The 26,088-nt window shown below is 39.3% G+C and overlaps 1 protein-coding gene across 5 annotated transcripts in view; it reads right to left on the bottom strand.

The window, feature by feature from the left end:
- Positions 1–26,088, bottom strand: part of ARHGAP32 (Rho GTPase activating protein 32) — a 260,668-nt gene that overhangs the window by 137,379 nt on the left and 97,201 nt on the right. For 3 of the 5 annotated variants that reach the window (XM_053927526.2, XM_053927524.2, XM_045192935.3), the window contains exons 3-5: positions 2,704–2,795; positions 2,123–2,164; positions 1,671–1,755 (exon numbers count right to left, since the gene is read on the bottom strand). In XM_053927526.2, coding sequence (XP_053783501.1) covers positions 1,671–1,755; positions 2,123–2,164; positions 2,704–2,795 — 219 coding nt within the window. The remainder of the gene's footprint in view (positions 1–1,670; positions 1,756–2,122; positions 2,165–2,703; positions 2,796–26,088) is intronic. The other 2 variants (XM_053927525.2, XM_024557128.4) reach the window with 1 other exon arrangement.

Here is a 26,088-nt window from a genome sequence, read left to right on the forward strand (position 1 = left end):
GGAATCTCAACTGCCGAGTGACATCTGAAAAGATGCTCGCCTGCAGCATAAAGGAGGGGACTGAAAACTAAAACACAGTGAGAGAATTCCACCTCCGTCAGACGGGTGACACAGCAGGTGACAACCAACCAAGAGTCGGCCAGGATGTGAAAAACAACTCTCGTTTACTGCTTGTGGGGGTATAAATCTGTCAGTCACTTTAAAAAGTACTTTGGCTGACTCAGCACAGCAGACATGTGGGAACACCATAACCCTGAAATTCCCCTCCCAGGGATATGCCGTGAGAAACATCCCCACACGTGCCCTGGGATCCGCGCACGACAAAGTTCACAGAGAGGCTGCTTAAAATAGTCCAAAACTGGCAACAGTCCAAATTTCAAACAAAAAAGAAAGGAGAAATTACTTGCGACATATGCATGATATGAACTAATATACTGCAGTGAACTCAGCCAACTGTAAGCACATGCAGCTACGGTGACAAAATTTCACAATGTTAAATGAAAGAAGCAAGAAAGAACACTGCGTTGATGTTTCGAGCTCCCACCAGCAGCCCTGGTTCCTTCTTCTCCTGTTCTACTTTTTCTTTTCTTTTCTTTTTTTTTTTTTACCATAGCTGTCATCTTCTCGGCCATCTCTGTTCTCTAAGCGTGGTCTTTTGATTTTTGTTGTTCATTAATGCAGCCAGTGCACATAAAACGGCGCCTGGTACCTAGAACTTGCTCAGTAAGTATCTGCTGAAGGAACTAAGTGATTCCTTCACTTTAATTAGGGATGCATAAAGATAGCAAAACGATAAAAACATAAGGTAATGAGTATTATAAAAGTCACGGTGTAAGTAACCCCCGGTGCAGGGAAGGGAAAGGCAACACAGCAAGGATGCAGAAAACTTCTCACTCTTAACCTGGGCTTTCAAAAGTGCGTATATATACACGTGTATACACGCACACTCACACAAAGGGGGTGGGCAAAATTAGGTTTACAGTGGTTCACATGGAAAAGCACACGCAGATTGCGATTGCTGCGATTGCTGTCTTAACTCAAAAGCATCTCACAACGGCCCGACGCACTTGGACACAACCTCGTAAGAGCTCAGACTGCCGGCCTTCGCTGTCCACACACGCCTGTCGTCCACCCGCCACACGCAAGCACGCTTTGGTGCTGAGTGCTTTCTAAACCTACTTTTGCCTACCCCCGTGTGTGTGTGTGTACATGTGTGTGTATGCACGTATGTACGAACGCATATACACATGCACGATACACATCCCAATAAGAAAAAATACTGAAAAAGAAAGCCCCTGAGCCCTTCTGCCCTGAACCCTTACTCCACTTCTCCCGACTCTGACTTATCGTCACTGCGAGCCGACACATGCGTCCGGCAGCAGCCAGAATCGTTCATGCTGTAAGCTGTGGCAAACTCTGTCTAGGAACCCGGCAGGAATTGTTGGATTTACATTAATTCTACCTTTGTTTCCAGCTGAATTAGGAGCCATCAGACATTATTAGTAAGCACAAGAAAATAAGTTTTCCCATCAACCAATAAGCCATCAATAGAAAAAAATACTTCTAGGTATCCCCAGGCAGATACATGGATATGGATACAGGTAGAGGTACATGCAGGTGTACAATACGTACAATCTTAATTCAGGATGGAGGAAATATTGCAACTATACCTGTATGCTGCCAAACTCAACATTCTCATAGTGGAAATGTGCACATTCAGCCATCTTCGGAAAGTGACCTTTAGTGAAGGGTAACCTGCAGTACACGAAATAACACGTGAGGTACGGACACGGAAACGGTGGGCACTCCTAGCCTACGGAGAAAATAAAATGGGTTTAAGAGCTCGTGCAAGCAGAACTATTTAATAAGCACATGCGCATGAGTACACATATACCCACACAAACCTTTTGAGAAATAAACGGAATCAAATGAAAATTACACTTAGTGCACAGGTCAAAAAACAAAAGCAAATAAAGAATAAAAAGCATCACTATACTCTCCTAACCGTGACCCAAGTCAATGCCCATAGAAAACCTATGCTTCCAGTGGATGTTATGGAAACAACAGCCAGCTTCTACGGAGAAGCAGCATCCCCACCACAAAATACAAAGCCAGACTTTACCTGTGGATGTTGTCGCAGCCCATCAGTCCTGGGGCGGTGGGTCTGGATGCAGAATGAACATTTTTATCCTTGTCTTTTCTATACTTGCAATGCAAACACAGCTATCTAACCCTCTACCAGGTGGAAAGATGGTTTTTCTGTTTAAAACTGACAAAGTAGACACCTTCAGATATATCACTTAAGTGCCAACTACTGGCATCCATTGCAGGCCTCTCAAAGGCAAAGCTGAGATCCAGCGATTCTCATAACGCAAACCACAAACTCATTTTTCGAAATGGATGAGACGTGTGTCAAGGGTACCTAGAAGGACACACTTGGGTTGGCCTGTTGAACGAATGCAACCTAACAGACAACGCCATAAAGCTGCAAGACAAAACTAAAGTATGTCTGTAGACCGGAGACAATCTTCAGACCTCCTCCACTAACCGTTGAGTCATCATTTAAGGCTCCCCAGTGTAATTTAAGGTATGGAGAGGAAGGGCTTATCTAGTAAGAAATCTAAAGAAAAGCTTTAGGAGAACTGAAGAACTGATCTCCACTTACGGGAATTCATTCAGAAACCACTGTACAGTTATACTTACTTTTTCACATGTTTGACCTTCATACTAGCTGTGCTGCCGCATGTCTTAAGACTAAGGTCTCCGGGAATTTCGGGAACATCTGCTCCTCTTGCCTTCAAAACAATAAGAACAAAAGACGCATGACTATTCCTTTAACACGAACACATTTTTAAAAGCAGAGCATATAGTTAACTTGAATGGTTCTGCTGATTTTGTACCAAGAGCATCATAAGACCATCATACTGATTTAAGAATCACCTTAAAATGACAACTTACTGAGTTTTAATTAAGAAAAAGCATTCACCCAACTTAAATAGTTAACTTTACTATATGAGAAAAAATTTTCTGTGGCCAGAATTTTCATGCTCTTATACTCAAATTTCAAAATCAGCTATTACGAGTCTCACCACAAACTTAAATCTCCCCAGGGAGCTGGGGGAATAAAGTAACCTTGGTGCCAATGATTAATAAAGGGTAAAATGGCAACATGGACCTAATTAGCAGCTCAGGACATGTGTTTCTCACACCAGACTTTGAAAGTGACGTCTCCAAACTTACTCCTTCCCTTGCCACACCTTCGTGTGGCGATTTTTCTAACTCCAGTGACACATGGGACTGCAAGGTCCTTCACTCTCTGAACAAAATAAACAGCAAATCCAAAAATCCACTTTTAAAAGCACATGTATGCTATGTTATCCATGATTTTTAAATTAAATGTATCGGTGTGACATTGGTTCACAGGATCACATATATAGGTTTCAGGTGTACATTCTACGATACAAGACCTGTATATTGCACTGTGTGCCCACCACCCACAGTCAAACTGTCTGGGCTTTGTAACCTTAACCATCAGAGCCAAAGTCACATGATGCAATAGGGAAGAATAATATGGGCTGAGCAGTTGGGCTGAGTTAAGAGGAGATTCACAGAGAAGATGTGGTAAATATACACAGTGGATCCTATTCAGCCCTAAAAGAATGAAACCTTGCCATTTGGGACAACAGGACTGGACCCTGAGGGCATTAAGCTAAGTAAGTAAAATAAGTCAGATAAAGAAAGACAAACACCATATGATTACAGGTGGCATCTAAAAACACAAAGCAAAAAGAAGGCTCAGAAACACAGAGAAGAGATTGGTGTTTCACAGAGCAGGGGGGTAGGGAGTGGGCAAAATGGGTGAACGGGTGACAACGTACAAACTTGCCGTTACACAATAAAGAAGTCTGTAGCTGTGAGGAACACTCTGGTGGCCACAGTTAACAATATGGTGTTGCCTATTTGAAAGTGGTGAAGAGAGTACATCTTAAAAGTTCTTACCACACAAAAAGAAAACACAGCGATGCGTGTTAACGAGACTTACCGTGGTGATCCTTTTGCAATGTGTACAAATATCGAATAATTACGTTGTGCACCTACTCCACGGAAGCCTGTCCTAGTAACTTAGCCAAATCTTGATACCTTCTCTTATTAATCTCCCATAGGACTCGCCCTCCATACAGCAAGTTGCAGCACTTATATTATTATTCATCTTTTATTGAAAATTGCTTTGTCTCTTTCTCTTATCAATTTTCCACTCATCGAGAGGGTAACTGCCTTGAGTGAGAGCTAATGGAGTGATAAACGCACACACTTTATAAATACCTGACACCCTCAACCCGCATTGCAACACTGAAGCTTAACAGCATTCGAGAAACACACTCAAAGAAACCCAGTGTTGCTAACTGCCCTAGAAAAGCAAATCAAGACTTTTATCTCTCATCTTATAATTCTCCTGGCTCATAAGCAATATCTATGAAAGTCTATAGTTAACAAAATAAAATGCTTCATGTTAACAGCTCTACTTTTATGACTAAAAATATTTTACTATTACTATTTTTCCCAAAAGGTTTACTTTATTTACTTTATGATTTTTTTTTTTTGCCTTTTTAAAATTGTTCTTCATGTACAGTTGTCTCCATTTTCCCCCCACCACTCTCCCCTGCCCCACGGACCCCCGCCTCCCACCCTCAATCCTACCCACCTATGGTTTGTCCATGGGTCCTTTATAGATGTTCCTTGATGACCCTTCCCCTTCTTTCTCCTATTACCCTCCTTCCCTCTTCCCCTTGTACCATTATTATTTTGATGAACACTGCTAAATAATCCTCCAGAAACACTGACCCCATTTTCAATGCCACCAAACTTGTACACGAATGCCTGTTGTCTCACAAGCTCACAAACACTGAATGTTATCAATCTTTATCTTTGTCTTCTCCTGGGATTAGCTCCTTATCTTTCTCTTCTAATTAAATAAGTACAAGAGTTGAATAAGGTTTCACATTTTGAATGGGCATCTGTATTACTGTGTATATATACTTAGTTTTAGATTCTGTGTTTCTAGATTTTTCAAAAAAAGAACATTTTTAAGTCAAAGATAAAAATATTTGTCTGACATATAAATGTGAAGATATTTAATAGCTTCCCACAAAAATTATAAACCTGGAAGGTGTGGCCGTTACAGGTCTTGATTGCAAGACTTACTATAAAGCAACAGTAATTTAAGTCAGTGTGGTATTGGAGTGGAATGAACAAATTAAATAAATGTGTCAGAAACTCTGGAGAATGCCCACATATGACGACAAAACTTGACTTGTGACGAAAGTAACAATTCAATTCAAAAGAACAGTACTGTGTCAATAAATAAGACTGGCACAGTTTTCTAAAGTATACAAAATAGGGGTAAACCTTGAGCCTTGAACAAACAATACACACACAAAGTCATTCAAGGTGAAAACTCACTCAACGTGCGGATTGACTGCTTCTAAAATCGAACACAGAAGAATAAATCTAACATAAATAAAAATGCCTTAAACAGAAAACAAAAAAGCACTACTTATAGGAAAAAATGAATTCAATTACATCCAAATTAAAAACCAGTAAGTCACATTAAAAAAAAAAACTTCTTGTAATAAAATAAAAACTAACAACCCAATTTTTAAGTGCCAAAAAATCTAAATGGGTACTTCATAAAAAGGATGCCAAATGGGCAAATAACCGTGGATACTTCATACCATTACTCATCAAGAACGCAGAAGGAAATCATAATGGGGTAATACTGCACACTCTCCAAAGAGCTAAAAAAAGTGTTTTTAAATTAAAATACCCAAGTTGGCAAAAAGACACGGAGCACTAAAACTCTCACTTATTGCTGACTGACGTATAAATACTAAAAACCACTCTGGAGAACTGTTTAATAATTCCTACTAAACTAAACATGCAACTATCCCCACGATCCTGCGACTCTACTCCCCAACGCAGACCCCAGAGCACTCCACACGAGCACGAGTATGTACAGGACGCTCATAAGAGCTTTCGTATAGTCCCCGGAAATCGGAAACACCACAGATACACAAAAACAGGGACGGCCTCAATAAATGACGGTGTATACTCATGCAACGGAATGCCGCACTTCCGAAAAAGGTGGTTATTAACACATTAAACCACATGAATAAATCTAGCCACTCCTACAGTATTGAAAGTGTGTGTGTGTTGGGCTTCAATTAAAAATTAACAAAAAAATATATCAATAGAATTTTTTATGACACTGAAGCTGGGTTCTACATTTGTCTAAAATAGTTATAACTGCGAAGACAATGAGGGATGAGAAAAGTGTTTCAAAGAGCACAGATAGAACACTGATTTCTAACACATAAGTTAACAGACACCAAAAGCATTTAAGAGACTTTAGGACACCAGCAAGGAGAAGACTGAGACAAGCAGAAAAGCTGTATAAATGTATAAACCAACTGTTCTAAGCACCAAAGTACAACACACAGAAGAGACATAAGAGGCCATGGTCTTTGAGAGAGAGAAATCACCTAAGGTGAACTCCGTATTCAGCCAAACCCCTGGTAAAGGGAAAGGCTTAACAACAGCCGGGGCAAAGAGTATATGCACATGTTACATTCACAGGACTACGTTTGCGAAAAGCAGAACCTCAGACTGAGTTCTTTCGACTGCTTTTTAAAGCTGTCAACACAGAATGTCAATCCGGAAAATTTATTTCAAAAAAAGAACGTGAGGATTCTAGTCACTTCCACTGTCTATAATAAAAACTCTACGGAAAACAAAATAAAATGAAATAATAACAAGCAACTACCTGAGAATTCTAAAAAGTTTAATGAGAGCAAGTGGATTGGAAAGCAAAGTCAAAATGTGAAGAGTGACTAATAACATCATACTGGCTGTGTGCTTCCTTCCTTCCCCACGTCCGCCTCACCCATCACCTCTTAGAATCGCCCAAGGAGAAGATGAATCACGATATAAGCAACAAGCAATAAGCAAAACACTTAGGAAGATACAATTTCTGGCCACAGGACTTCAAAAATGCCCCTTGAATATGGAAAAATAGCCAAGAGATTTCTTTTCCCTCTTCTCTCCCAGCCTGGCCCAAGGACAGTCTTGACAGCAATACTTCAGCTGCAGCAAGGGCACAGGAGACCCTCAGGGAAAAGCCATTCTTCTGAGTAGAAAAGCAGTAAGAGAAGACCCTGTTGTGTAAAGACTGAAGATAAAATTCTTTTACTTTTTTCTCTTTCTTCTCTCACTATTTAGGCCTGACAGTGGCCCCATCAGGAAAAACTCTGGGCAGTACAGAGACAAAAACTCCTGGAGAACTCCATCCTTCCAGCCAGAGAAATCAGGAAAAGCATCCTTTGAGAGCACAAAATGGGTGTGTACAAAAACGGGAAGTGAAAATTTTGTGTACAAAATAGAAGTGAACTGATGTTGCAATCACCACCCAAACAAGTCTAGATAGAAACATCAATCTAAGCCCCACCAGGTTAATACCCGACAACACAGAAAAGCCAAGATTCTCCAGAGGATTTCATTAGGAGTCAGTTTTATAACATAATAATCAAAATATCCACGACACAATCAAAAATTACTGGATAAACCAAAAACCAGTAAAATATGAGCAATAGTCCCAAAAGACAATCAAACCCCAAATATGAGATGTTGGATTTATCAAAGGCTTTAAAACATATTATAAACATGCTGCATTAGATACTGAAGCCAGTGGAAAGACAAAAATGCCTATGAAAACTGTGTCTATATGAAAATACCAAACTGTTAGATAGGACAAGGGTCTCAAGGTCTGAGCAGTTCTTACTAAATGCTACTGTTGCTAAACGTTACAGTGTAGCCCAGTATTTTGCAGATGCAGCTGTAAACAAGATGAGCTTGACAGAAACTCAACCGGATAAGTGTAGCCAACAAGAGGAAGAAATTAACATGAAATTAACCAAATAGTATATATAAGCAATGGCTGAGCCTCCTTTTGAGGAGACAGAGCTTTGTCTGAGTTGGTTGTCCCCTTTACCTACTGCAACCAAATAAACAAACCTTGCAACAACCACATCCCCTTAAACAGAACACCCCAAGCACTGAGATCCTTGTATTTGGTAGCAACATGAAAATTTTAAAACTGAAAAATGTAGTATCTGAAATAAAAAAACAACGGCTTGGCTCTGTGGCAGAATGAAGATGACAAAGTACCTGACATTAGACAAAAGAAAGTATCCAATCTGAAAATATGACTAAAAAGTTTTAAAAGATTCAAAAATATGAATGGGCCGATAGATACCCATGGAGAAGAAACATATTGGCCTAGGGAAAAAAAACTAGTTAAAGAAATAATTCCTGAAAACATTGCAAATTTATTGAAACATATTTACAGATTCAAGGTTAGAAAAAAAATTCAAAGAAAACCACAAACCCAAAACATAATAATCAAGCTCTTGAAACCAAATATAAGACAAATATCTCGAGAGCAGCCGGGGGTGAGAGGGTGGTGGGGGAGACATATTACATACAGTTCAGTAATTTGAACAACTGGGTTTCTCCACAGTTATAAAATGCTGAAAAAACACTCAATCCAAAAAACTACATCAAGTGAAAATATCTTTCCAAAAGGAAGTAAAAATATGAGCATACACTCCTGTAAAAATAAATTTATCACCAATAGGCCCTACAACAAAAGCTGGAGGAAGTTCTTCCTGTAAAGGAGAATGTTACCAGAGTAAAACTTGAACATTCTGGTTTGAAGGAAGGGCAACAAAATGGTAAATAATTAGATAAACGTAAGAGGTCATCAACGTCCTCTTAATTTCTTTAAAACATATGTGCAAGTTCAAAGAAAATACAACAGCACTGTTTGATAAGTGTAGACGTGATACTTATTAAAACTGCAACATAAAGGGGAAAATAAAGGTACCTACGTGGTGGCAGAGTGATCTGAAATTAAAACTTCCCAACTAAAAGGGAATCATAGCATGTAGTCAAGCCCCAGACCAGTACCTTTCTTGACAAAAGTCTTTACCTTAACTGAGCCTTTTTTGCACCTATGATAACATGCCTTTCAAAAGTCATAGTAATCGCATTTTTCCAGACCCCTCAGGACACAATTTCCCTCTAGAACCCGAGACCACAGAACCAAGGCAGGATAGTAAGCAGCTAGGAAAATTCCTTGGCAAGTGGAATGGGGAAACTGACACAATTAAATGACCAAGCAGTTTACAGCCAGGTAATAAATCACCAGGTCTTGTCTTCCCTAACCAAGGACACTTAGGAGCAAATGGTTTTCAGGGGTGTCCAACCTCTTGGCATCTCTGGGCCACACAGGAAGAAGAAGAGTTGTCTTAAAGACACTCTAGACACATTAGAGACACTGCAACAGTAATCACACACACAAAAATCTCATAATGTTTTAAATAAATTACGATATTGTGTTGGGCCACATTCACAGCCATTCTGAGCCGCATGCGTCCCACAGGCTGCAGTTTGGACACCCCGGGCACATTCCAGACCTTGCTGGGGCAAACCCACCTCAGTCCTGGTACCTCTTCAGTGACATTCTTGAACCACAGAATGACTCTGACCCAGGCCCCTCTATTGACGCACTCATTTTAATGCATCAGTGTAGTAAAGGACACACCTAGAAAACTGATGAATATTCTATTGAGATTCTCCCATGAGACCTCCCCTAAAATTCCTGCCTTTAGAAAAGAGGAAAAAACCCAGAGCACACCTGTGCCTCCCCTCCTTCCTTCCTCAGGTCTGTATCTTTCAGGATCCCAAGGAGACCTGCAACCAGGGAGCAACAGGCAGCAGCAGCTCATTCCCAGCTAAGTCCCTGAATCTGCCTCCAAGGGCCCTTCATTTGCCTAAGTTTTCAGTGAGCCAAAAAGCAGCTCCGCTCCACTCACTCCTGTTACTGTGATCTTGCCTCTTCTATGTTAAGCCCTCCCTTTTTTGCTGTCTCCAGCTTTAATACGTGTACTCTCAAAATCACCTGGACTTGTGTTGTGAAATTTTTCCCAGATGAAGTTAAGAGCCCACACATTCCAGACCATTCCAGGGCAGAGCCGCCTCAGTCCCAGTCCCTTTTCGGTGACAGAAGCCCTCATTTGTACCTTGTTCTCCCACACACTATCTCTATACGTTTTAAGTGTTCATTGTTAACTCTCCTGTACCCACCAATGTAAAAGAAGTATGTGTCTCTCTATTTTACTTTTTACCCAATCTCAGAGATTCCCCCACTTCACTTTGTCCTGCCTCCCTAATCTACCACCAATGGACATCACCTAACCCCTCAGGTCTTCTCCTTTGATCCTGAGGTATAAAATAAGGTGCAAACTGTCCAGAGCATTTTCTCAATCCGCTGAGATTCTGCTTCTATTGTCAGCAACTATTGTCAGTTTGTCTTAAATAAACTCATAAAAATTCTTCCAGGTTTGGACGTTTCTTATGTCAACAGGACAAAGACCAAATATAAGAAACATTTTGGTCATTTGAATAATCAAATATGTACTTCCCATAAATCAAAAAACCCAAGTAAAAGAAATGAACCTAATGAGTTCAAGTGGGAGGCTGCATCGCACAGAGAGGAGTGACTTCAACTGACAGCAACACAAAGTAAAAGATCCCAAGTGGGGTGTATCCTAGAAACGAAAGGAAACAAACTGTTCCCACTAACATCTGCATTATTAGTTTGAAAGTATTAAAAACTAAATGATTAAAGCAAGCAAATGTCAATGTCATCAAAAACTAAGGTTTCTATTTCTACAAATACGAATGAAAAGCCTAAGGAGAAACCCCTACTCATTTCCTTTGTGGGTGGGGGCGGGCAGCGGGGAGTATTTAAACAAGGCGGCTGGAACGACACCAGTGCAGAAGGCAGTGACGCAGTCACACCTCAGGACACACCGGGCTGGCCAACAGGTTCATTTCCTTTTTTTGTACGATGGCTCTAGTAGGGATTAGTTGTCTTTAACTTCATTAGAAACAATTTTGTTAGACTGGATTGTGACAGCTGTCATATCAGCATGCATTAAAAAAAAAACACCAAAATTGGTGAATTTTTGTGCAGCCATTTTAACATTGAAGATGGAAGAAAATGTGTACCATTTTTGACATATTATGCCTTATTATTTCAAGAAAGGTAAAAACGCAACTGAAATGAAAAAAAAAAAGATTCCTGCAGCGTATGGAGAAGGTGCTGTGACTGATCGAATGTGTCAGAAGTGATTTACGGAGTTTCTTAGTACTATTGACATTTTGGGCAAATAATTCTTTGCTGCAGGGCTGTCTGACACATTGGAAGATGTTTAGCAGCACCCCTGGCCTCTACCCACTAGAAGCCAATCAATAGCAGGAGAGAGCCGGCATACTCAAAATATCCAAATCAATCAAGTTATTGGTGAACATGAAAAATGTGTCTTACTTATTTTACAAAAAAAACCTAAATGGACTTATTGGTGAACCCAATAGCTGAGTATTTTGTGATATACCCATTGTTAGGATTTTAAAGTGGAAATTCAATATTAATACTGTTAGATTTATTGGAAGCTGATTAAATACTCAAGCATGTTAGGTAAGTGTAAATGACACTGCAAATTACTCTGCCACAGGAAGGTTGCATAAGAGAGATCACAGGGCTCTTTGATTCCTAAATTTCTCACAACTTTTATAAAAGACAGGAACATAAATGAAAAGGATATTAATACTCTACTGACAGAATTCGAAGTGATTTTATTTTATAGGCTGCAAAGACAAACGAAAATGATTATGAAGTTCATCAAGAACAAAAATTAAAGCCCTGAATTTATATTCAAAACTCAACCACAGGAGTATGGCAGGGAGCACACTTTGTCTGAGAAAAATTCAAGTGACAAAATCAAAAGCCTATAGTCTGGCACTAGCTAAACATAAGTCACAAGTATGTCCTCACTGGTGAAAACGCCAATGCAGTCTGAAAAACTGTGGCAACTGTAACAAGGAAAGTATTTGCTTCTCCATAAGCTGAACTGTTAAACCGCAGAAAGGACAGTTCACTGTTTCAGGAAAACATAATTTGATATTGAAATCTGCAAAAATAAGAATTGGCAGTATTTAATCCTCTCTGCTTCACCGCTCACTAAACCCAGAAAAATATTCTACCATTTCTGCCGCTGGTACGCATCTTTCAAGAATCTTTCAAATGCCTGTTCTCTTGATCCCAACTCCAAGTGCAGACCTAACATGGGCTGGGCAACTGTGAAATGATTTAACAGCAGTGTAGCGCTGTGTTCTGATACACGAACGTTAAGCCGGCTACTTCTACAGTCACCCCACCACACTGCCCACCACCCCCTTCTGCGGTATCTACGTGTGTGACTGTCTTCTCCAAAAGTCCATCTATGTCATCCATCTTCACAGGTATGAGCAAAATGCTAATGGATAGTAAGATTTTTACCCGCGGAAGAAATGCAGCAATGGAAGGTGGTTAATCTGTAATCACAGAACTGGAGATCTCACTGAGCTATTCCACTGCAAAGAGGAACTGAGACCGAGAAGGAAGAAGCGGCTCGTCACAGTGTGTTTAGGCATAGAGCTTAAATTAAATTGAATTTTTATCATAGAATCTACTATATTAAATATATTATGCATTTGGAAGAAAAGTTCAAAGGCTGTCAAGCTTTTAAATGAAAAATTACAATGAGATATATAGTTTTACTCCTATCAAAATATGAAAGACTAAAAATATTTGATTGAGAAGGTATGGCACAGAAGACATTAGCATTACTGCCTAGAATACATATTAACAAAATCCTATTATACTCTTTAGATAATTCCCCATAAGATAATAGTTTAAAAAGGGCAAAATTCACCATAAAGATATTCATCAAAGTGAAAAAAAAACAAACTCAGAGTCCTACCAATTAATGAAACATCAATAATACTTCCTGTATTATAGGGTTTTATGTAGTCATTAAATGTGTTTATTTTTTCATTTAATACCAATTATAACATACTATACACATAAATTTCTCCCAGGCAAGTTTTATGAAATATTAGTGGTTTTAAGATTTCTGGAATATTTGTAGTTTCCATCAAATGTTATTATCACATATGTTAACTACATTATGAAGTATAAATAATGGAGAAAAACCATATAGCACCGTGGTAGGAAGAATTCTAAAGAGAACCCCCGCCAAGCCTTCCACCTTCTGGCTATTCGAACATTAACTTCGGTAATGCTGGGAAGAGACAGTTCAGACACAATTAAAGTTCCAGGTCAGTCCATCTTAAAACAGGAAAACTGTCTGCGCAGGCCTGCTCCAGTGGTCTCCCAAGGCTCCTGCGGAGGCAGCCCTCACAGAACCACGCTGTTCCTGGGAAGGCAAGCCCTGGAGCTAAGTGCAAACCTGCAGGCACGGAGGGAACTGGAGGCAGGCAGAGGGAGCCCACTCGGTGCAGAGCCACGCCTCTCCCGTGCAGTCGTTACTTCACTGTGCCTGTGACACGGTGCCATACCTCACTTTGCAGGTCCAAAAACCCTCACTGTTTTCTGCTAAGAGAAATTGAATTCCTTTCCCTCTTCACGACACTGTTTTTTAATCCCCCTTTACAGCTGTCCCTGCACTGGCTCCACCAGCTAGTCATTTCCAGAGATCTCATCCTTGCAGGGACACTTCCCATAACGTACAGTGGGAAATAGTCAATTTTCTCTTAACTGTAGCACCTTAATAATAAGGTAGAATGCCTGTGTTAAACGGAAGGAAAGAAGAAATAAAATTGTATATGGTTTACAATTATAAATCACATTTCCAGGCATGATGGGAAAGAAGAATATAGCAATAAAGCGATATTCTTTGAAAGCAACCATTTGGAGAGTTTTATGTAAGACAATCCTGTTTATATGATGTTGTACTTAAAACTTTCTGCATTGTAAGAAATCATGAAAGAAACACAGCAAAATAATCTCACCACTGTGGGAAATGGGATTTGGGGTGACAGTCTTTTTTTTTTTGCCTTTTCTATGTAAGCATGTTTTGTTTTTATAAAAGAGGGAGGCTTTACGATAAAAGAGAGAGAAAAAGAAAACAAGCTAGCTGTCTGTTCCCACCTGTGCATGCTACCTACCTTACAGAAACAATTTGCAAACCCATCACAAACTGTCATAAATAAATGAGATTATATATTCTATATAGCTCTAATGGGCAAGAAACTGGGTATGCATATTTAGGGAAGAACAAGAATAAAAACGCATTTATGGTGGGATATATCCATGTCACAGTAAAAAATAGATTTTATAATAATCATTGAGCCCAATTATGAGATATCTGGTGGGAGCTAGAACCATAGTGGAGATGCCCATCAAAGCTGAAAAGAGAGGGAGAAAGTACCAGTGTCTCTCTGCAGCCAACCCTAGGCGGACCTCTGCTGGTAAGGGAGCCTAGGAAACGCAGTTTGCAGAGATAAGCCTCTCGCAATAGAGAACAAAGCTTAGGGGAAGAAAAATCCCAACCCTAAATCTATGCTAGTCATTACTGAACAATTAAGATATGACTCTATGTACAACATAATACATGGGTAAGCATAATACATTTGGAAAGGCAGAGTAGCCAAATAACATACACACACACACATGCACGTAAGTACACATACATGCACACACATATAGACTACCAGCTGAATGAACAGGATGGTAATACTAAATTTGTATTGTGAATACAGACAAACTAGGCAAAATGAGTAGTTAGTACTTGAAAACAGTAAAGGTGGATCTGAAATCATTATAGAAAAATCAATAACATCACCAATAAGCATTCACAAAGGACATGACAACACAATCGATGTAAGAATATACTGCTATTAAAGTGGCCCAGGAAATGTCCTTTTCTTCAAGGAACAAAAAACCCAATACAAACGCAGAGGGGCCCTGGACTGGGCAGCTCAGTTAGAGCATCGTCCAGGACGCCAAGGTTGAGGTTTGATCTCTGGTCGGGGCACATGTAAGAACCAACCAATGAATGCATAAATAAGTGGAACAATAAATCTCAATCTCTCTCTCTCTCTCTCTCTCAATCTCTTCCCCTCCCTAAAAAAAATTTTTTTTAAAAGATGCATGGAGGAAGAAAGTCTGGATCAAAATCTTCCCTACATTAAAGGCTGGCCAGAAGTATCCGAAAGTGAGACAGAGGGAAAAACGGTGACTCTTCCTTCACTTTTCACTGTATTTCCTTTAACAGACTCAAGTCTTATTATATTCTCTTTATTATCTGTTCTCTGAACTTGAAGAACACAACGACTTTAAACTAATGTTATAAATAATATTTCTTGATAATGATAAACAATAAAATCCCTCCTTAAAAATACTGTAGTAAAGGGGAAATTCTTTGGCCTCTTAAAAGAAGAAAAACTTGGAGAAGCCACCTTTACGGTAGTAGGACTGTATATACAAATATAGACATACACAACTGAAAAAGCATATTTGAATGTGCAACTCCTCCTGTCAAGTAAGGCAGACAGGACTGCCGATTTCCCAATTCAAACACGGTTTAATCATGGCAAAGAAAGGCAGCAAATCTCTTCAATGAAACATGTTTACAGAATTTTAAGGAGGCTAAGTATTATTCACTTTCTTAGCAAAAACAAGAGACACTGGGGTAAAATTTAATAATTATCATCCCAATACAACAGAAAAGCTAAATTTATTAAATCTACAGTATATTACATTGTCACTAAAATAATTCTTAAAAACAAGTATATCACAAAAAATTCAATTAACTGAGTTATTTGTGTATTTTTAAAAGAATTCTGATGCAGCAAAACACCCTTGATGTTAAAAACATACTATGAAACAATTTCCTTCACTTATTTCCCCCAACATGTCATCCGGAACTCCCAATGTGCAAGTGCTAAAAAACGGAGGGAGGAATCAGAGGAGGAGGCAGGTAGGTTAAAGTATGTGGGTGATTCACACACCATACAAGTAGCCATCAAATAAGCCCCAGGAGTAAACTATATAGTTATTCCTATTTAATTCTCTATTTTGATGGGGAACATTAGGGTGGAATACTAAAGTGGAAAAAAAAAAGATTTCTCTCACTGATAATAAAACCAGTTCTTTTGCAGCAAAGGAATCACCTTTAAAGTTTACTTCTACCAGAAGATATGTCCTCAGAAAGAACCATGCAACAACTGGGAAAAAATTATTCAGGAGCAATGTTTAAAATAATTTAGGAAAAATTATTAGTAAGTGCCATTAGTATAATAATTACAAATTCTCTAGTAGGCAAAAGATAGACAATCAACTTAAAAATTAACATACTGGCACATCAGCAACATTTTTAAATACTCTGAAGTTTCTCTTGTCCGCACTGGACAATCATCTATTCCTTCATCTCACCCCTATCTCCCCCAATCGGTAAAGGTGATCCTCCTGATTCAGCAGGTATTTACTCTGCTGAAAACATGGGGTTCCTTTGTTGAATATAATTTTAGCAGACATTTTATAAAACGGTTCCTAGGAAAATGTAAAACCAGTACACAATTAACTTCATAGTTTTACTCAGGAAAATGAGTGCTATTCTTCTGTGCCACTAGAAAATGGTCTGCTTCTATACTTGAATTTTGTACACAAGCTCTACTAGCAAAAATGGATATATAGCATTTAAACATACAGTATTAAAAAACAAACTATAAACTATTTCTGGAACAGGCAGGGTATGAATGGAAGAAGGGTAGGAAGGAGAACAAAGAACCACAAGCGATGGAGACAACTGAAAATTTTCCATTAAAGGAAGAAATGGCAAGATTCTAGACTTCCCAGTGCACTCCAGTTGAGATCTGTAACAATACTTACTCTTCCAACTGTACTCTTCTCCTTCAATATGCTGTAAGTTTAATTTTTTTTTGAAAAGCCATATAATAAATTCTATCAGTAAAAGTAACACCCAGATCACTTAACGTCTTAAATAGCACAGTATTTATACTGTAGTTTTTAGTTTAATAATTAACAATAAAATGCTGGGCTTAAGATCACTTCACTAGTTCAAAAGATTTTAGGCTTAACCTTATAAAACTACCCATTTTCAACACTTTTTAACCTATAAAATTAACAATTTCATACAATTCAACCTACTACAAATTCCTGAACTCCCAGTAGTGCATTAATTATCTTCAATAATTAACAGCATTTGATTCACACCAGAGAATTCCCACAATCTTCAGCCAGACAGAATGACCATGTAACAGGGTGGGCATGGAGTTGTTTATTGAAGAGCTTTGTATAATATGCTGGCAAAAATTCAAAATCTGGGCTTTGCATATTAATCAATGGCTGCATTTGTGATTGTTCACAAAGCAACACTAAATAAAACATTCAGCTTTTAAAGACTGTGAAATGATAAACATCACCAGTTTCTCTGAATTATATGTAAAATTCACCCATCAGTCAAATATAAAGTTAAACCACACAGTGATAAAGAACTAAAGAAATTCATTGAGGGGGCATGTGCAAAGACTATCTTTTTCTTTTATTCAAATTGCAAATGTCTTTGTAACTGATGGGTAAAAGAAAGCAGTGTAAGTACCATGGGAAGTGGACAACTATCAGTCCAAGGAGTAATACACAAAATGCGCATCTCTTCCAAAAACCTCTTCAAGATTATTCAGGAAGAATTACTCTTCTACCAATCCCCATTCCTCTTTAGAAAGCAGGTAACAGAGGGGGGGGAAGTGGACCAAATACAAAGGGTACTTTTGAAAAGTCTAAGAAACATGTAATGGTCTCACTTTTGTTTTAAAAGGGAAAGAAAAGAGAGAAGGGGAAAAAAAAGAAGAAAAACGAAAATTCATATTAATACCCAACAAATGAAATAAAGCAGGAAAATTCAGGGCATGCTCAAGAAAAAACAATTCATTTAATTTGTCCAGAGAACGACAATTTCATTTCATTCATCCCCAAAATATTTACTGAGAATTTACTATGCGAGGCACAGGTGATGGAAGAGCAAATGTAAGTGACAAAGTCCCAGTACTCAAGGAACTTACAATCCAATGGAAACAAAAGAAATATTCATACAAATGTTCAGCATTTCCAAGCACCATGGAGAAAACTAAAGCAGCGTTAGAAAGACAGAGAGAGGAGGGCTGGGTTATTTATTTCATCTAAGACTGTGAGTAAAGGCAGCACTTAACTGTAGCATATGAAGGGAGAATTGACTAGAGCAAGCTCTGCAGATCGTGCAGGGGGGAAGCACTTTCAGGAAAAAAGAACACAAACACAGAGGCCCCAGAGTGGCAGAACACGTGGTATGTTCAAGAAATCAATAGGAAAGACATCAAATGTACATGCAGCAAAATGACCAAGTAAGGAAGTCCTCTGTCTTTGAAGGAAAATTCACTGAAACCACTTCACTTATAACAAATACAAGGTTTTAAACCTGGGTGGCTGAAATAAACTTAGCATTAATAAACAATCTGTGAAGTTGAAAAGAAACTCACTTCAAGGAGCAGAAAGATGAGATTTAGTGAAAATCTGGACCGCCAGCTGGGAAAGGAGTTCTCGCAGGGCCAGAGGTACCCACATGGCAGTCGTCTGTGTAGAGAGGACAGGGAAATCTGCGGGAGCAGTGCAGGGACCGGGAGGGAACACCCAGAGAGTGAGTACAGCCCCTGCGAATGCCTGCTTCTAGCAGGAGGGAAGCAGAGAGGAGGCAGAGGCAAAGGGCCCGCCCTTCAGGGCTGAGCCAGGAGAGAGAGAGTGAGTGTGAGTGTGTGGGTGTGAGAGAGAGCACGTGCTCACACACATGTGTGTGTTTGTGAGAGGAAGAGGGAGAAAAGGTGGAAGGAAGGGGACGGCATGTGCATGGACTCACACGCGGGGCTGAGAAGACCAAGAACCAATTGTTCATCTTCCTTCCCAAACCGGTCAGCGTTTTAAAGGTTCAGAATTTACACCTTGTTTTAATTTTCACGACTCCAGTTGTTAGCCCACATGAGTGTTTTCACCCAGGACGCTGATTTTATCAACAACAATTTCATTTGTTACAACCAACATGACCTACTTTAGCCCTGAGCTTTGAACACATTAATTTTAATAGAAAAGGTAACAAGTGAGAAACTATTCGTAACAAAGAAAATTTGAGAAATACAGATACATTCTGAGGATATTGAAATGATCAATAGTAAAAAGACGACAAATCAAGGAACACTAAGAAGTATGATGATCAAAACTGGCAAGAGATTTCCTCTATTCACATTTTTTATTTTAAAAGAGCCCAATATTAATTACTATATAATTTGTTGTTAAATCGTTGCAAATGAATATTTTACTCTTAATTTTCCAAAACCAGCTTTTTATTACATTTCTTAAGACGCTTAGTTATTTTGTTACATCAAAAAAGGAGAGCTCTATTTTAGGGTTTGTTCTTTTTGTTTTGATTTAAAAATGACTATTTAGAATAGACCAAACATTAAAAGGGGGATTGAATAAGCAATCAAAAATCTCCCAACAGACAAAACTTCCAGGACCAGATAGCTTCAATGATAAATTCTACCAGACATTTAAAGAGGTTAGTATCAATCCTTCCAACTTCTTCCAAAAAATAAGAGGGAAAACTTACAGAGTCATTGTATAAAGCCAGAATTACCCTGATACTAAAAGCGGACAAAAAAGCCGGAGGAAAAGAAAATTACAAGCCAATATCCCTGATAAACACAGACGCAAAAAATCTGAACAAAATATTAGCAAACTGAATTTAATAGTACATTAAAAGGATCACACACCATGGTCAAGTGGGATTTAATGCACAGATTCAAAAACAGCTTAATACCCACAAATCAGTCAATGGGATACCCACCACGTTAACGAAATGAAGGGTAAAAATCATATGATCCTCTCAACAGATGCAAAAGCCCTTGACAAAATTCAACATACATTTACCATAAAAGCTCTCAATAAAGTAGGTATGGAGAGAGGGTACTTCAAGATAATAGGCCACACATGCATAGCCCAGAACTAACATCATACTCAAAAGTGGAAGCTGAAAGCCCTTCCTCCCAAATGAGGAGCAAGACAAGGATGCCCACTCTCTCTCACTGCATCTGTCCAACATGGCACTGAAGTCCTAGACAGAATAATTAGGCAAGGAAAAGAATCAAAGGCATCCAATTTGGAAAGGAAGAAATAAAACTGTGTCAGATGACATACGGAAAACCCTAAGGGTGCCCTCGAAGAACTCATGAATAAATTCAGAGTTGGAGGGTACAAAGTTGTAACACAAAACAGTTGTGCTTCTCTACGCTAACGGCAGACTATCAAGAAAGAGAAACTGAGGAAACAATCCCATTTACGATCACACCAAAAAGAATAAAACATCTAGGGATAAATTTAACCAAGGAGGAGAAAGACCCGAACACTGAAAACTGTGCCACTGATGAAAGAAACAACACACACAAACAGGAAGGACACCCCACGCCATGGGCTGTAGTGACTAACACTGTTAAAGTGCCCAAATCCAAGCCATCTACAGACTCCATGCATCTCTACCCAAACTCCAAACACATTTTTCACACATAGAAGAAACAATTCTAAAATCTGTACGGAAACACACACACACACAAAAAACATCAAATAGCCAAAGCAACTTTGACGAAGAAATACAAAGCTGGACATATCACACGTCCTGATTTCAAACTACATTACAAAGACTTAGGAATCAAAACCTTACGGTAAGTGGCATTAAAAAAAAAAAAAAAGACACACAGATCAATGGAACAGACTAGCAAGCCCAGGAAAAAATCCACAGATATGTGGTCAAGTGATTTATGACAAATGAGCCAAGAACATACAAAGAGGAAAAGACAGTCACTTCAACAAATGCAAAACAACGAAACTGGACCCCTACCTTGTGCCACACACAAAAATTAACTCAAAATCGAGTAAGGACTTGAACATAAGTCTTGAAAGCATAAAACGTCTAGAACAAAACATAGGCAGTTAAGTCCTTGAAATTGTTCCTGCTGATGATTTTTTGGATTTGACACTAAGAGCAAAGGCAACAAAAGCAAAAAGAAACAGGTGAATGGGATTACATCAAATAAAAAAGCTTCTGCACAACAAAGGAAACCAACAACAACATAAAGAAGCAACCTACTGAATGTGAGAACATATTTTCACAATTACACATCTGATATGAGTTATTATGCAAAATAAAAAGAAACTCATGTTACTGCAGGCAGTCAGAGCACCAGAGAGTCTCCCCCACTGGCCAACATGGTGCAGAAGGAGGTTCTTACGCTGAGCGCCTGTAAGCTAGAAAGATGAATGGACAGGGCCCAAGTGCACCAAAAGCTGGAAAGATGAATGAACAGGGCCGAAGCTTCCTAAAAGCTAGAAAGATGAATGGACAGGACCCAAGCACACCAAAAGCTAGCAAGATAATTAGATAGAAAAAAAAAGCCCTCCCCTCTCTATCCCTGTAAGAACCACAGGCTTACGCAGGAAGTAGGGGGTGCAGTTTGAGATGGGAGCCCACGATTTTCACAGGTCACAGCAGCTGGACAATCCTCTTTTCTTTTGCACCAGCACCTGTCTCACAAGTTCCACTTTCAGTGCATCAGGCAGCCCAACCTGGGTTTCGGTTACACTCATACAACTCAGTAGTGGAAAAGAAAAACCAATTAAAAAGTGGACAGAGGATCTGAAAAGACATTTTCCAAAGAAGACACAGAAGGCCGACAAGTGTATGAAAAGGCGCCCCACATCACAAATGATCAGGGGAGCGCCAATCAAAACCACAATAAGATACCACCTCACACCTGCTGGGACAGCAATTATTAAAAAAATAAGAAATAAGTGCTGGCAAGAATGCAGAGGAAAGGAAACCTTTGTGCATTGTTGGTGGGTATGTAGATAGTTACAGCCAGTATGGAAACAGTATGAAGGTTCCTCAAAAAATTAAAAACAGAACTATCATTCGATCCAGAAATTCCACTTCCGGGTGGTTTTCCGAAGGAAACAAAAACACTAACCTGAAGAGATATCTGCACCCCCATGTTCACTGCAACATTACCTACAGTAGCCAAGACTTGAAAGCAACGTCACTGCCCACTGACAGATGAATGGGGGGGAAATGTGACAGTAGCGGGGAAGCGGTGGCGGGAGGGGGGGGGGATTGTGCGTGCTATAAAAACAAAGGAAATCTTGCCATTTGTGACAACATGAATGAATGAGAGCATTATGCTAAGTGAAACAAGTCAGACAGAAAAAGACAAATACCGTATGACCTCAACTGTATGTGGAATCTAAAAAATAAAAATAAAATAAACAATTCATACATACAGAGAACAGATTGCTGGTTGCCAGAGAAAGGGAGTTGGGGGTGGGCAAAATGAGTGAAAGTGGTCAAAAAGTACTAACTTCCAGTTATAAAATAAGTCAGCCCTGACTATGTGATGTGCTATATGGTTACTATAGTTAATAATACTGTATCGTATATTTGAAAATTACTAAAAGAGTAAATCTTAAAAAGTTTTCATCACAAGGAAAAAAATCTGTGACTATGTGTGGTTACATAGTTACCACACACAGTTACAGATTAAGTAGACTATTATGTTGACTATTTCATAACATACACATATATCAAATCGTAATGCTACACACCTGAAACTGATATGTTATATATTATATCTCAATTACAAAGAACTATAAAATTTTAAAATTCTTGACAATTCAGAAGTTTCTGACTTTCTTTTGAACATGTACTTTTTAAAACTATTATTCTGCTCTGGCCCATGTGACTCCTTAAGTTGGAGTGTCGTCCCATACAACAAAAGATGCTGGGTTCGATTCCTGGTTAGGGCACATACCTAGGTTGTTGGTTTGGTCCCCCATCAGGGCATGTACTGGGGGCAACTGATCAATGTTTTCCTCTCTCTCTCTCTCCAATCAATGCATGTATCCTCAGGTGAGGATTAATAAAAAGATAAAAAGCTAACATTCTGGCTATACCACACAAATCGAAAGCTTCACAGTGAAGACTTTTTATTTCTAAAGCAACTCAAAATTTAACTAAATGGGATTGTTTTGGAGAAATACTTTATAAAGATTGATTTCTCTTAATAATAAACTTCATTCTCAAAATGCTATTTCACATAGATTATTATTGGAAGAGAGAAAGGTCCCAAACTTTCTTTACTCTTATCTCTTCATTAAAATCAATGCAATTTTCTAGAGAAAGTGTAGTTAGTAGCTCTGATCTCATATCTATTTCATCCATCATTCACTAACACTTTTTGCAACTAAGCGATGTACTATTTATTGAGTTATGATTTTTAAATAGAACCAGAGCACCTGCCTTCAAAAAATTTACACATGAAAAAATATAGTACCAAAATAATGATATAATAAGGTTCTACAAAGTATGACATAAATGATAATTCCCATAGACAAATCAATGTGGACTCCAGAAAGGAAAATTCAGTAACTTTCTATGTAAGAGATCTGTCTGGAAAAAGTACAACCACTGATGTAACCTGGCAGCCAAGGAGAGTGGACTGGAATGCACATGGGTGAACAATGACGCCTTCACTGTACTAATCACTGGGGGTGGTAGATGCTGTTTAGTGAGCATGTGTACTGTGTGGCCGTGGCATTTAAAATGGCTGAGCAAGTAGAGCAACAAATCTGCATCAAATTTTGTGTTAAGCTTGAACATTCCTCTGTGGAAACTATCTGGATGATTCAAAAGGTCGGGGCAACTGGTGATTGGCAGCTTCATCACGACAACACACCCGCTCATGCATCATGTCCTGTGCAGAGTTTTTTTGTGAAACATAAAATCACCCAGGAAGCTCAGTCCCCCTTAGGCCCAGATTTGGCGCCCTGTGACTTCTGGATTTTCCAAAAACTAAAATCACCTTTGAAAGGGAAGAGATTTCAGACCATCAGTGAGATTCAGGAAAATAAGATGGGTCAGCTGATAATGATCAGGAGAGCTGTGTCAGGTCCCAAGGTGCCTACTTTGAAGGGGACTTAAGTGTCATTGTCCTATGTACAGTGTTTCTGGTATCTTGTGTCTTCTTCAATAAATGTCTCTATTTTTCATAATGCACAGCTGGATACTTTCTGGACAGACCTCCTATACAACATGTAGCTTTTTTTTTTTTTAAAGATTTTATTTATTTATTTCTAGAGAGAGGTGAAGAGAGAGAGAAAGACAAGGAGGAAACAGCAATGTGTGGTTGCCTCTTGCATGCCCCCAGCTGGGGACCTGGCCCACAACCCAGGCATGGGCCATTACTGGGAATCGAACTGATGACCCTTTAGTTCGCAGGCCTGCACTCAATCCACTGAGCCACACCAGCCAGGGCACATGTGATGTTTTAATACTAACCACCATATGATAACAAATATCACCTTTCTTCCCATTTGACAAATTCAATGTAGACTTTTTGGAAGTTATAAAAACTGGAAAAAATGTGGGAGATTTAAAAACGGGCAAAAGAGATTACTGCATATCCTTTCAAAGGAATGCTGACAGCTCCAGGGAGTAGCTGGTCCAACAGGGGTATGTGATCGGCTCGTGTTTGCCTCGGCCACGTCACACCCCTGCAGAAAAGTTAACTGTAGAAAACCCGTAGCAGAAACAATTTTTGTCCATAAAAATGCACACGGCATCCAGCGGAACGGAACAGCCCTGCCAGCCTGACAGCCCCTTTGCATCAATTCTAGCATGATCGATCTCTAACCGTACTGTACTTCAAATTCTCCTTTGGACCAGTTGTAACAGTTGACTGATTCCTTCATCAATTATTGAATCAAATCTTTGGTGTGTGTTCGTTTTATATTTTTATGAGAGTCATGATTATATCTTCTTCTGAAATTTATGCTTCAGTAAAATAAATACAAAATGATCGATATGCAATCCCAGAGAGCTCACAACATAGTAAAGGAGATAAATACACTCATAGCCAACTAGAATGAGATTTAGTATTGCAACAGAGCTATGAACAACATATAAGAAGTAAAATAAAACCACTTTCCATCTGGAAGGTTTAAGAAAGCCTTACATCTTAAGTTACAATTATATAATAAGGCAGAGAGGGGTGAAAAAACTAGGGCCAATCCAGCCCACTCCCTGTTTTTGTACAGCCTGTGAGCTAAAACTAATTCTCACATTTTTAAACATTTGGGGGGGGGGGAATCAAAAGAAGTGCGATTTCCAATGATACGTGAAAACCACACGGCACTTAAACATCAGTGTCCACCAGTAACGTCTCATTGGAGCACAGCCGCACTGGTTTATGCATCCGCTGGGGCTGCGCTCGCACCCCCAGGGCAGCACCTGGCAGCTGCAGGAGACCTCCCACAGCTCCGCAGTGCGCAGGGGAATGCAGCGCTGGGGCGTGAGTGCAACGGCACCTTCACGCTCCACAGGCAGCAAGCACCACAGAACGTTTTGGAATGACCCGTTCGTACAGGCCATGTAGAAATAAGCAAAGAGAGAACGGACTTCGAGTGTCGGCACAGAAGAGTGCGGGTTTTGCTACCCACTTAGGTGGTACACGCTGCGTTCACTGTGCAGTGACACTACACCTGTGCTCAAAGAACAGCATGGGCATCGACAGTACCAGACTCTGCACGCACCACAGTATTCTCAACTCACAGGGAGGGGGTAATCTGAAAAACACAGGAACTCTAAAAGATTTCATCAGCACACAGAACTTCTTCACGAAAAAAGAAACAAGACTGCATCCCAAATAAATTTCCAGGAAGCCGATTTGTTAGCCAAGCACGGCAAGTCATTTACCATTTACCAACCATGAGTCACTCAAATTGTATTTGACTTTAGCAGCCAAAGAAATGCATCCAGAGAAAACAAAACATTAAGCCTATTAGCCTTTTGGTGAGAACAGTTGCTTGAAGAGCTGAGGTTCTTCGGAGCAAAATCAACAGTAAATTTAAACACAAGGCAAGTGATTTCAATTGGTTTTCCATGACTCTTGATGAATCAACAAATGTAACCAATATTGTTCAGTTGTTGAGTCAATGCGGCGTTTCAAGGGGCTCAAGAATTGGCTCCAGTGAACAGT

This window comes from Desmodus rotundus, chromosome 7 (genome assembly GCF_022682495.2).
Source record: "Desmodus rotundus isolate HL8 chromosome 7, HLdesRot8A.1, whole genome shotgun sequence".
In the NCBI taxonomy this organism is placed as follows: domain Eukaryota; kingdom Metazoa; phylum Chordata; class Mammalia; order Chiroptera; family Phyllostomidae; genus Desmodus; species Desmodus rotundus.